General features: G+C 39.3%; 1 protein-coding gene across 7 annotated transcripts in view; it reads right to left on the reverse strand.

Annotated features, from left to right (window-relative positions):
* The window catches only part of LOC132103465 (phosphatidylinositol-binding clathrin assembly protein-like), a 51,298-nt gene extending 37,147 nt beyond the window's left edge, over positions 1-14,151 (reverse strand). For 3 of the 7 annotated variants that reach the window (XM_059508618.1, XM_059508613.1, XM_059508619.1), the window contains exons 1-2: positions 12,756-14,146; positions 2,021-2,163 (exon numbers count right to left, since the gene is read on the reverse strand). In XM_059508618.1, coding sequence (XP_059364601.1) covers positions 2,021-2,163; positions 12,756-12,885 — 273 coding nt within the window. In that variant the 5' untranslated portion in view covers positions 12,886-14,146. Of the gene's footprint in view, positions 1-2,020; positions 2,164-12,755 lie in introns of all 7 variants that reach the window. The other 4 variants (XM_059508604.1, XM_059508597.1, XM_059508624.1 and 1 more) reach the window with 3 other exon arrangements.
* Between the last annotated feature and the right edge of the window lie 91 nt (positions 14,152-14,242).

Genomic DNA, 14,242 nt, shown 5'->3' on the forward strand with positions numbered 1-14,242 from the left:
CAGAGGTGTTAATTATAGGACCTAAAAACTCTGCTTGTAATAACCTAGAACACTGTCTAAGACTTGATGGTTGCTCTGTCAATTCTTCGTCATCAGTTAGGAACCTAGGTGTGCTACTTGATCACAATCTTTCCTTAGAAAGCCACATTTCTAGCATTTGTAAAACTGCATTTTTCCATCTCAAAAATATATCTAAATTACGGCCTATGCTCTCAATGTCAAATGCAGAAATGTTAATCCATGCATTTATGACCTCAAGGTTAGATTATTGTAATGCTTTATTGGGTGGTTGTTCTGCACGCTTAGTAAACAAACTACAGCTAGTCCAAAATGCAGCAGCAAGAGTTCTTACTAGAACCAGGAAGTATGACCATATTAGCCCGGTCCTGTCAACACTGCACTGGCTCCCTATCAAGCATCGCATAGATTTTAAAATATTGCTTATTACTTATAAAGCCCTGAATGGTTTAGCACCTCAGTATTTGAATGAGCTCCTTTTACATTATAATCCTCTACGTCCGCTACGTTCTCAAAACTCAGGCAATTTGATAATACCTAGAATATCAAAATCAACTGCAGGCGGCAGATCCTTTTCCTATTTGGCACCCAAACTCTGGAATAACCTACCTAACATTGTTCGGGAGGCAGACACACTCTTGCAGTTTAAATCTAGATTAAAGACCCATCTCTTTAACCTGGCATACACATAACATACTAATATGCTTTTATTATCCAAATCCGTTAAAGGATTTTTAGGCTGCATTAATTAGGTAAACCGGAACCGGAAACACTTCCCATAACAACCTATGTACTTGCTACATCATTAGAAGAATGGCATCTACGCTAATATTTGTCTGTTTCTCTCTTGTTCCGAGGTCACCGTGGCCACCAGATCCAGTCTGTGTCCAGATCAGAGGGTCACTGCAGTCACCCGGATCCAGTACATATCCAGACCAGATGGTGGATCAGCACCTAGGAAGGACCTCTACATCCTTGAAAGACAGCGGAGACCAGGACAACTAGAGCCCCAGATACAGATCCCCTGTAAAGACCTTGGCTCAGAGGAGCACCAGGACAAGACCACAGGAAACAGATGATTCTTCTGCACAATCTGACTTTGCTGCAGCCTGGAATTGAACTACTGGTTTCGTCTGGTCAGAGGAGAACTGGCCCCCCAACTGAGCCTGGTTTCTCCCAAGGTTTTTTTCTCCATTCTGTCACCGATGGAGTTTCGGTTCCTTGCCGCTGTCGCCTCTGGCTTGCTTAGTTGGGGACACTTCATCTACAGCGATATCGTTGACTTGATTACAAATAAATGCACAGACACTATTTAACTGAACAGAGATGACATAACTGAATCCAATGATGAACTGCCTTTAACTATCATTTTTGCATTATTGACACTGTTTTCCTAATGAATGTTTTTCAGTTGCTTTGACGCGATGTATTTTGTTTAAAGCGCTATATAAATAAAGGTGACATCTACAGAAATGTCCAACAGCAGTTAGATATTCTGTTTACCAGTCCTCCATGACTACGTAATACAAAAACTAATAAATGAAAACAAATACATTTATTTATTTTTTTTACAAATACAAGTTATGTACCAAAACAGGATACAATGACATCACAGTTAAATGTGGCTCAAATCAGAAACTGCATCTGCATCTGATTTAAAAAGGATGAATTAAAATGAAAATAAGTAACAGTAATAAGATATGTTACAAAAGACTTGCATTTCAAGTAAATGCTGAACGTTTTGTTCCTCAAAGAATCATGAAAATAACGCATAACAGCAACACTGATGACGATAATATGAATCTTGAGTACCATATCAGCATATTAGAATCATGTGTCATACAAGCTCGGTCACAAACAGCAAAAGTGTGAGTGCTGAGGTGTGATTTGTCATGTAGGGTCAATTTGACCAAGCTGTATCTTCAACAGTAACAGCACAGAAGGGTGTCTGATTGATATGGGCCAAAAAAAACATATGAAGCACCATTGCAGATTCTCTCACCTCATTTCCATACATCATTAGGTGGTGTGTGGTGATGAGCGCTTTGAAGACCACAACCCAGCTGCTGTTGGTGGTTCTTTCAAACATACTGTCGGCCAGCTGCGGCACGTTCACATTCATCTCATTGGTGCAGTGGATCAAGTCTGAAAACACACATGGGGCACATGTTAGAGCAACACACATCACGGATTCACATCTTCTAATGGTTCAAAGATCCCGCACAAGATGTTCCAATAAACACGGCACGGACACAAACACGGCAGGGCAGATCTCCGCGCACTCTCATAATCTCTCTGTCTGTATGCTACACCAAGGGTTAGACAGGTTTCTAACCCAGTCATTCTGTTATGCAACACTCACAGACAAGAGAAGATCCAAAGAGCATCTTGTCTTTAAATATGCATCAGCATCCCAGTTTTGCTTTGCATACTAGCATCCGAAAGCAGCATCTCTTGAACACCATCAGAGGCTCGAAAACACTGGTTTCTGTTCGGTCCTGTTTGCATAATGAAGACATTCCTCCTACAGCCCATAGTGTTCTTTTTCTTCTTCAAAGGCAAATCTCTTTGACCCCTTCCCTTGAGAGAAACATCTTTTCACACACAGAGCAGGTAATGAGGGAGATGACACCTACATATCTGTTAGATTTCGGCCCTAGGCCCGTCTGTTGTTCTAACAGGGAGTTCTAGTAGTAAGTATTGCAGCTCCCAATTGGAAACTGATGATGAATCACAAGGATCTGGCAAAAGACATGGTAAATTAGTATGGGCTATAGATCTACAAAACACACTTACAGGATGCCAGTGAGGTACAAACGGCCTATAAATGGCCTGTGGAGTGTGTGTAGATGAGCCTGTGGTGTAACTCATATTTACATAGAGGCACTTTACGATAATTTTCATAGAATTCTGTGAAACACAGAAATGTAATTTAACATTTACTTCTGTTAGCATTGAAAGAGCAGTTATTGGTTGAGATGATTATAACTCTTAATATATCTATTAAACATTGATTTCCAGGAAATGCATGAACTCTTAAAACGTACACCTTGAATGCAATATAACACAGTCACTTTGGATAACACAGGGTTTGCACGGATTTTAAAATCAAATTTAAGGCACTTCAAGAGCTACACAAAATAAAATTGAAACCCTGTGTCCCTACAAAACTAACCCATTCAATCGCAAAATAAACCATGCATCTCAAATTATTTTACTTACACATGCTAGGAGACACATTCAACTGCAAAACAGGGTAACTGCAAGTTTAAAATACGCAAGACATGTTTTATCTTGTAACTTAAACTGGTTCATATAATAACAATATACCAATACCTACTATGAATTAGAGGTTGATCAAAATAGGATTTTGCTCGTATGGTAATAACGTGTTTAAATAAAATTTACCAAATTTAAGGCATTTTACAAATTTTTATGGACCTGTGGGGACTCTATAACAGTGCCAAATGCATAAATGTAATAAACATGAATCAACAGTCTAGTTTGAGGCCTGTTGTTCATTTTTAAAATTAAAATTTTCGTAATAGACCCAGTTAGAAGGTTACCAAACGAGCCAAAGTTTAGTACTTACAGTGAGCAGTAGTAATAGTACTGCAAACAGCATTAATAAGTGTGTGCAATCCTGAAGATTCAAGTCAACTACACTGAGTTATTCAGTCTCTCTTCCCAAGATTAATGCATATTCATACACTGTGACTATTATTTAAAACACACTGCAGCCTGTTGGGGTATGAGTTACGAGATGACTGCTGGTTCAACAGTGTTTTCACCCATTTCCCTCGCACTCTCTCCAATCCTGAACTCGCTCTCGTTCTCTTTCTTGCTCGCTTTCTATGATGGTCAGGAGGAGAGCCTGCGAGCTGATAGGCTCCTTTGGGAGGGAGGGGAAGGGAAAGAGAAAGAGAGTGAAAAACTCGTCTGAATTGAGGATACGTGCTGATCTAATCAGTTAAAACAGAACACATTTGGTGATATTGATCACAAAGTCCACTGTCTTAAACAGAGAAAGACTGACTGAGAGAGGCACAAATAACAGATTGAAAAGGAGCTTAAAAAAAAAACCTGCCTTTGACGCAGGGAATGTATGAGGTTGTATGCACATTTGGATCTGAGATTTGAGACATTGCATATTTAAGGGAAATCTTGTATCCACTATATTGTATCAACACTTCAAATGCAGGTAAACCAACATAATAGGTTGCCTACATCAGCAAAAACTATCAAATAAGCTTTTCCCAGTCCATTTAGAGATCATTCTTTAGTCAGATTACCATCTACATATGAATTTTGCTATAGCTGCATAAAAAGATTCTAGATGAAAAACCAAGATGCCAATAAAATGTCTAAAATGTGCATAGTACATTTATAAACGAGCTCCGACCTGACCAGCTTCAAATTTAGTTATCTTGTAATATTTCTGTTTACTATTGATTAGTGTTAATTCCATAATAATGAAAGATTAACTGAAAATAAGACATACAATATTCTAATGTAGCTAGCACAGAGTTGGATAAATAAAGTCTTGCTAAAGAAGGTGACTGTTTACTTGTTGTATTGTGGTTTTGTCCTTTGATTCATTTTCATTTTGTGGTTAAAAGTGTTGCTATAGATGTGCCTATTTCAGAGTATACAGCTCAAAGTCGAACACCTGGTTTGGCATGAATGGCATCTGCATTTACCATTATTCCAAAGTGAGCAGTCATGTGACATTGGTCCCAAAAATATTTCCCCAACAACAAGTAGCTCTGGTAATTGTGAAATACTTTTAATTATTTAAAGTTTATTATAAATACTTTGATACATTTCATTAATGTAATAATAAACTTCAACATCAAAATCATTAAAAAAATCACTGACATAATATGGCACAATATATTGGTTTTGTTTTGTTTTTTGGCAAAATATGAAAATCACCTTGAATGGAAACATAAGCTTATGAGATGCCGTACTGGACATCTAAAATCACAGATTTGGTCCTTGTTTCAACTGCAATCAAATTAAATACATATTTCCAGTTTTCTCATTTACAAAAGCTTCTGAGTGTCACACACTATGATCATAAAAGTAGATTGCAAGAGTAACTGAGAAAATGTAGCGTTTCACAGCGCAGCCTTTAAATAGACTTTCTGACAGCCTTGCACTAAAACAGACAATCACATCTCCACATTATCCCTTACAAACACAAACACCTGCATGGCTCCATGCTGAGATGTGTGCACCAGTGCACGAAATGAGGTGCGGCAGTGAGAATCAAATCCAAGAGAAGAGGTGGAAGAAAATCGTGGCCCAGTGATGTCACCGAAGGGTAGAAAATGAAGAGGCTATGAGTGATGAGATCACCCATCTTCACTCCGCCTGTGTCAAAGTCTTATTTGTTAAACTGACAGACAATGAAACCTTTTGGAAACATCCATACCAGGCTGAGCCTGCCACCAGTTGGAGATAACAGAGGCTCAAAACATCCTTGGGTTTCCAGCACACATATTACTGACAATTGGCAGGCAGAGATTGATTTGGATTTAAAACCAGCTCCATGCAAGAATGAAAAATGAGCGAAATTACAAATTAAAGTGCTTTTGATTCGAGTCATGATTATTCTCTGCAGTGCCCAGGCTTACAAATTAATCAGGACTGAGCCTTGATGAGGCACAGGAAGTTTGGCAGGAAGCTTCTCCTGTGTGTGCGTGTGTGTACGAGGAAGTGAATTGTCCAGGTGGCCAGACAATCTGTCCAGCTGTCAGCCAGAAGAGCGTAGCTGGTGCTCACCTCTGAACCATCACAGCTGCCATACTAATTACCTGTTCTAACCGTACTAATCACTGACTCCAGGTCAGTCCTCCATGACCCCTGCTTCCAAGAGAAATGGCCCATAATGTACTAAAAGTGGAGTTGGAATTGACATTTCAATGTAATGCAACGTTTTATTGCACAATATGGTCTCAGACAAAAATCTATATTTTTAATTGCATGAGTGCAAGTCTGCTGAGTTTTTGTGCTGCAATAAATATGCTGGAACAACGGCACACACAACATTGTGTACCAACTCTCTACACTAGTTTTATGGCTCCAAGTTCAGCACTAATTTTGTGTAAAGCAGTGAAGTCCAAAGAAGATGAATGACAAACTTGTTACTAAAAGATTGCGATTTCACAGTTCTAATCACAACAAAAGAAACAAAATTAAAATATTAATGTATCTATTAGTGACCCAGACATCAATATTTGTATTGACAAGTAGAGCTGAAACAACTAATCGATTTAATCGATTAAAATCGATTATTAAAATAGTTGTCAACTAATTTAGTCATCGATTAGTTGCTAAATAACTTTTATTTGCCGTAAGCGGCTCATTTCGTGCATATTTCAAATCTGCGGTGACCAAAGTGTGGCAGTAATGAGCCACCGGAGGTTTTACTCAGCCAGTACAGCAGGAGAAGTAGCGAATAGCCAATAGCTGGCCTCGTTTTATGTCACGTGCTTCCCGAACAGCGTCTCTGCCATAGACAGTAAAAGTTCAGCGGGATGAGGAAGTACTTTACTTTGAGCCTTCAAAAAAGAGGAGTAACCTGTAAACTCTGCACTACTGAACTGTTTAAGGGGCCGTTCACATATCGCGTCTTTTGCATGCTCAAGTTCGTTATTTCCAATGTAGGCGCGCGGTATGCGCGCTCATAATGGAAGCGATGCGGTCGCGACGCGCCCGTTTTTCCAGGCGCGTCCGCACTGCATCGAGTTAAAAACATCTCAACTTTTCAGAGAGCCGCAAGCGCAATGCGGGTGCGATTTTTAGAGATGCAAATCCATTTATCCTTTGCTGAAATTTCTGCTTCTTCATGGAGAGAGCACGTCATGGTTGCTTAGCAAAGGCAGACGCGCTTCTGCCCGAGCGCTTTGGAAAGAAGGAGAAAGCGGTGCGCCTAGCGTTTTCCACGCGTTTTTAGGCGCGATATGTGAACGGCACCTAAGACTTTTATTTGTGCAGATTCTCCAGTACAATGTTGTTTGCAAATGTTTAGTCGTAACAAACGAGTCGTCATTTTAACAGTTAACATTTGAAGCTTTACAAACACGTTCTGTGATCAGTTTGTCGTTTACCAGTTTATAATTCAGTCTTGCATCCTAATTATGACTGAATGAGAGAGGTAAATGTTTAAATATATTTGAAATGCACTGCTCTTTTTCACACAGCAGTTTTTTGTGTGTCCAATTTTTTTTTCTGGACAACCTTCTGATGGATTTTACTTTAAATTGTGAGTTCCATTCAGGTTTCATGCCATTGGCACTTTATTCGAAGGATTGTTTACAATTTCACAGCATAAGCTATAAAGCTGTTTCCCAGTAAATAATAAAATACAACGCACTGCAATCTTATTCTGTTTCATCCTTCTTCGTGAAAATATGTTCTGAAAGATTCCTTAAGCTTTGTTTGGGATGTTAAACTACTTTAGGAGCTCTAAGGATTGCCATGGTGAAAACATTATTTGAAATCTCCTTGTGAAATTTGATAGAGTATGGGTCAGTGTTTTGATTGCAGAAGAGTTCGACAAAGGATTACTGACACATAATAAAACAACTCCAGGTATATTTTTGATGAGGATATGACAATGCAAAATGGTTAAAATCTCTTAAAAATCTATGCTGAATGATAAAGACCCTTTATTAATAATTTACTTGGGGGAAAAATGGGCAAAACTAAAATAAGTACATAAGTACATAAATCGATTAATCGTAAAAATAATCGACAGATTAATCGATTATCAAAATAATCGTTAGTTGCAGCCCTATTGACAAGCTGTTTCTCACAACAGCAATGAGCATTTGAGCTTCCATCACCCTAGAACTATCGTCATTGTCTTAAAAGCAAAAACGGCCCTAAGATTCAAGTTCTGAATCTGTAGGAACCACAAGAAACGGGTTTCAAATTCAGAACAATAATTAGGTAACAACGTGACCACTAGGCAAGTTTTGTTGGACAGTGTGCAGCCGTTTACTGACAAAATGGTACTCCGATGGAAAAGCATGAAAGTCTATTAGCAGGAATAGCTTGATTACAGCGAAAAATTTATAAATAAATAAAATAAGAATAAATAAAAAGATGGTTTCCTTTGTGGAAAAGCTGATCACTAAGATTAATGGACCTCCAGACCTGTAGAGATTTTTCTCTATGCTTTAAAAACAAATGCCAACCTCAGTAACCTGCAGATAAGAACAGCAAACCATTTTGAATTCAATGAGCGCTTCAGCTAGCTTCAAGGAGAATGGCAAGGAGAATTCTTCTCAAAATAAAAATAACTTGGTTCCTTTTTCAGACCTTGTTTGCAATGTCTGTATCTCTGCCTCCATTTCCTTCCCAGCTGTGTGTTGATGGCCTTGTTCCTGTGATTGCGAAGTACTGGAAAAGGAAATTATGCTTATCTGGGGTCGGTTTGGCGGATGGTCCTCCAACGTTCAAGTTGAGACGTGGTGAGACGAGGTCGGTTTTCAATCAGCACTCTGAGAACTTAAATGTGATGACGGTGACATTTTTGTAAAAGGGTCTATTTGGGATTCCTGAACAGTGAGTTCAGTGGCAGAGTCCTGTGGAATACCGCAGCTATTCCTCACATGTCATTCCCATATTTCTCTCTCTCTCTTTTTTTTTCTCTTTTAAACCAGCACAGCTTTGCAACTAATCAGCAACTTGGGAGCACAGCTTGTAGAATTCTGTAAAGCTCTAGTCTATATTGAAAAGAACAAAAAAGCCTCGCAAATATATATAAGATCAGTCCACACTATTTCTCACACAACCTGAGAAAATGTTAAGGCAACAAAATTAGAAAAATGTCATTCATGTCTTTAAGCATCAATGCTGATACATTAATGTCTATGGTCCAAAACGGCATATTTAAATTAGGAATGGCAACTAGTTGGTTAGTGAAATCTTATTAAAAGATTTATTTAAAACTTTTTTTTATATATTTAAAATATGTTGTCCCATACTTGGAAGTTGTGCTTTGCATTTAACCCATGATCCAAGTGCACACACACAGCAATGAGTAGTTAAGACAAACACACACACTGTGAACCCTTGCTCAAGGGTCTCACCTCAGTCATGGTATTAAGGAGTGGAAGAGCATGATGGTCATTCAATCCCCCCACCTACAAACCCTGCTGGTACAGAGACTTGAACCTGCGACCTTTGGACTGCAAGTCCTTTGGGTTAGTATAAAGAAAGTCTAACAGTTTTATTTGATTTGATGTGTCTGTCTGTTAATAATAGTTTTGTGCAATAAAAGATTATAGTTGTGTAACCAAATTAGAAAATATGCAGTTTTGCACATATGGGAATGAGAAAAAAAAAAGAAAAAAAAGAAGAGCTTTGAGAATTCACTCCCCTGAGATGAGTCATAAATAAAGTCCCGGGTTTTGCAGAGGAGATGTCAGAAGAGGAGCCAAGGGCTTTTATAAGGTACAAAACAAGCTATCAAACAGAAGCAAAGGCCCTCAGCAGATATAAATAGGCCACATCAGCACTATAAGTGTGAGGGGAACAGAAGCAATGTGTCATGCAGCATAAATAAGCTCTCTTAAAGTGGTGCAGTTGTGTCCTCATGCTGAATGATGCTCAACAAACATTGATCAACTGCTTCTCCTTCCTAAAAAACTGCATTACTGAATATGTGCTTCAAAGGCATCCTTCTTTATCAGTTTAAGTACCATAGCTCCTGAGTCTATTTCTCCTTACATGCTTCTCAAGCAATACTACATCCATCATCCACAAAATTACAATGAGTTCATACGTAAAAGCTACTTGTGGAGCAGTGGACCGAGCATCCTGAAGGCTAATCTGTATTCTGAAAGGCTGGGTGGTATTTTCCCAGACATGTTTGACAATGGCTGTTTTGTCTTTGCTACACAGCATCATTTAAGTGGTCTGGTTCAAAATCAGCAGCACTTCACCTTTAACCCTGACACACACCAGACTCAGATTTCTGCTAGTAGAATAGTCTCATGATTATTGACTATGGCTGTAAAGTCTGGTTTAGACATGTGCAAAACTATACATTCAAAACCAATCAGTGTGGTGGGTTTACTGAGAGACAGACTTAAAGACCCATACAATAATATGACTGCTTTCGGCTTCTCCTAAATTAGTCTGGGGGTGTTTATGTGACATACTTTTGTGTTCAATGACAACTAGATTGAAAGCAATAGAATGGAAAAGAATGCAAAGATTTTAAGGTGTGTTTTTTATAACTATTTTTAACCTGACTCATGACATTTTTAACCTCTGCGTCATGAGAAAGCAACACTTGTGACAAGGCACTCAAAAAAATATGCAAGATGCAACGCAATAGCCAAAGAATCAGTGGCTTACGAGACGAGAATATTAAAGACCTACCTAAAATACACGTTTATATATATTTATGTAACCACTAGTTTACTGTATCTTATTTTTATCAAATTCAACCCACTTAGGCGGCAAGCTGCTAAATGATCATTAGCTAAAAAAAATACAGCTTGTTCTTTTATTACGTTTTTAAGGAGTGGGCAACTCTGCAATAAAATCTACAGCTGTGCTTGAGGATATTTTGTTTACTTCCTACTTATAGTTTGAAATAAACCTCCTGAACAGCTGTCAAAAATATAACGCTAAAAACCTTGCACACTTTCCCAAAGCTATTAGTTATTTCTCTTTCAACACTGTATCCCAGTGGACTAATGAAATCTAGTGCAAGCTGACGCCCCAAATTTGGATTTAAACAACTGATTGAAGACAGCTTTTGTCATTTTGTGTGAAATACCGATCAAGAGGACCTGTAAATGGTCAACAGAAACTGGGAAATCGGAAACTCTGTATAATCAGCTGTGTCCAGTATTTTTCGGACTATAAGTCGCACTGGACTATAAGTCGCATTTATTTAGAACCAAGAGAAAACATTACCGTCTACAGCCGAGAGAGGGCGCTCTATGCTGCCCAGTGTAGGATACAGGAGCAGTGAGCAGCATAGAGCGCCCTCTCGCGGCTGTAGACGGTAATGTTTTCTCTTGGTTCATTTCTCTCGGATCATGTCAAATTAATTTTGATAAATAAATCGCACCTGACTATAAGTCACAGGACCAACCAAACTATGAAAAAAAGTGCGACATAGTCCGGAAAATACGGTAATCAGTCTGGGAACAGTTCCCCCAGTTAGTTTATTGGTAAGAATGTAAGACCAAGTGGCAAAAATCTCAGTACAGTAAGCTCAAGTGTCCCACTCACTGCTTCTGAAGAGGTCAGAGTGCAAAATCTGTTTGTTGACTCAGTAAAAATCTCACTGCTGTTTGCACAGAACAGGAAAGTGAATACAAGCTGGACAAAACTTAATAATAAAAGATAGAACCTTCAAAAAAGAAAAAAAGCCAGATCAACTTCTTTGTCAGGTATCTAAATTTCCAATCTGACAGATTACTTTAGCCAGAATGAAAAGCAATGGAAAAACACTGAGCTCATCCTAAGCAATGATAAATAAAAGGAACGCAATGGTATAAAAAAATCTGGCTGATACACATGAACTGATAATTGTTTCAAAGTTATGGCAAATAACTGATAATTGCATACAATTTTGTCTAAATTAAAAATTAAAAAAAACTCATGCATCAAATGAATTTGAGCAAAAATTTTGGAAACATTAGAAATATATGGCATTCAAAATATTTCACAATTTCATTTTTTTTTGCGGTTGAAGAAAACAAAAAATAATAAACTTGTCTGGACCTTGACAGTGTATTTTACTTGGCAGTCAATGGGACAGACACAACCCTCATGGTTTTTATCCAAACCCATCCCTAATCCATAGTTGTGATGTATTGCGCGAAAGCAAAACAACATACGTCAGACTTCTAAAATTACCCAATACCAAGAACCGGCTTAAGCAAGTAATGTTTCTGGATGATTAATACTTCTCAGCTTTGAGCAAAAAGAGGAAGTAAGCAACACATGACCTTCAGTAATTGTGTTGTTGAGTTACGGTTACGAAAAACGTTGTGTTATGCAGTTTTGCAAGATCAAAACAGAAGCATCGAAGCTGGCTGCTCAACACACTCTAGCTGCTAGGATGCATAACAGGTGGCTGACGCAGGAAACAAATCTAGACTAAACATGAAGCTGTGTTCTGCAAACACTGCGAGGATGAAACTGACGTGCATTCTGCATTAACTCTGCTTTTGTCAAAAGAATCATTTGAGTCAATGCTTCACTGCACACACGCCTGACCTTCACCGCTCCCACAATGTCTCGACGATTACTGCTAAAGAGAGATCAAACAAGACGTGAAGATATTACGCACACATGACTTCAAACACGATGCATCAGAATCCCCGACAGCTGCTTTCACTGATTCAAGCCAGAGCGGCTGCTTATTAAGAAGCAGATATTAATAGATCGAGGTTGATTGCATGATGACAACCTCCACAACACTTCCGAAATAACACGTAGATCATTGTAGTAAAATAAAATGAGTCACAAATCCAATGAATGAGTGTATACTCATTCATTACAGTGGCATCAGCTCCTCGAACTGACCATGTCTAAAGACAGATCAGCAATCCTATCACGAGCACGATCCAATTCATCACCGGTGTCCAGACAGCTGAGGATGTTGAACAGCATGCCAGGGACGTGGTAAGACTTCGAGCTTTTAAAAAGCACTCAAGAGTACCTGTGAGGAGACCGTGTGTTTTTGGTATACTCACAATCGAGGTGTTTCTTTTTGGGTCCACTGACTTCATGCGTTGTGGCCTTGCAGACGGCTTTGCTGATGGCTGATCCAGTCATGCTGTGCTGGGCCGCGGCGATGCGATCTGTGATGGACTGTCCTGACATTGTTATTCAACTCTGAGATACGAAAAATAACCACTACACTTGACCTGGTTTGGCTGCAAAGGTGTGTCTTTCCACTAAGATCTAGTTGACGATTTTACAAAAATACACTCGATACAAACTGATGAGTTTGATAAGTTTCGAACCAGCCACCAAGTCAACTGGCACTAATTCATACACTTGTAGCAAAAAATGAAGGGAAAACGTGACCTAACTATTAAAACTGTCACAACTAGATATGCCGTGACTAATATGGAGGGGCGATCTGAGCTTTTGTTAGCTAAAATTACTCCTACAGCGTTGGCACCACGAGCAGATACTTGTAATATTGAAGTCTGAAGATACAAAACAACTGTTGGAAAATGTCATAGCTATCAGTGAGGCCAGCTCAGAGGATTCAGGCAGAAAATATCACCTGTCAGCCAGCTTGAGCCACCAATACAGACCTTGTAAAAGAAAACAAAGTGGATATGAGAAGCACAGCAGACTAGTTTGAGATTAAATCTGTTCTGTGGTTTTTCCTGTCTTTTATCAACCTAACGTTACTAATTATATTGGCACCGAGACCTAACCAGTCAATAACTCCGACAGGTTTCCTTGCGAGAAATATGCATAGACATACAAACCAAACACTATGAGAGACTTTACGAAAGCTGGATCAACTCAAAACATTGCAACTATACCGGTAAATAAACCAAAGTATTATTTAGGCGACTTATCTAATCGACAACCTAAACTATCTGCCCAGCCAGCTGAGTAGATATATCACATCTGAACTTGAACTAGTGCTCCAGTTTCCTTATATTAGACCCTAGCAACAAAAAACAATCCCGTGCGAGCCTAAGCTATTCCTAGATGACATAAAATCTTCAAAAAGACTGGTAAATATTGTTAAAAACAAGTCCAGCACGCATCCCGACGCGGACAGCTGAAAGTGTCCGGCTCAAGTTGGACTCCAGCTCGGTGAGCCAGCGCGTCTTTAACCGGATGCCTGGTTCTCTTCCCTTCCGTCCCGCTTAAAGTCTCCCTTAATCCGCGAATACGACACGGTTCCGCCTACGGTGCGAACGAGAGACGTCGAGCTGATCGGGACTGAATGAGGGGTGGTGTAGCTGTAAAACCCCTGTCTGACGCGGTGTCTGTGGTTCGAACTGTCAGCTCTACGTTATTCCGGTTTGCTGAAGAATGCGCTGGCGGAGCAGCTCAGGACAAAATGGCTTCGCTGTGATCAGGTGAACGACGAGCTGGAGTCTGATTGGGCGGGAGCGAGCGGCGTTCACGAGCTCGTGGGAAATAGCGTCGCCACTCTTTACTTGCACTCTTGTGGTGATCCTTTCTTGACAGCTGATCCATTTGCCTA

This window comes from Carassius carassius, chromosome 2 (assembly GCF_963082965.1).
Source record: "Carassius carassius chromosome 2, fCarCar2.1, whole genome shotgun sequence".
In the NCBI taxonomy this organism is placed as follows: Eukaryota; Metazoa; Chordata; class Actinopteri; order Cypriniformes; family Cyprinidae; genus Carassius; species Carassius carassius.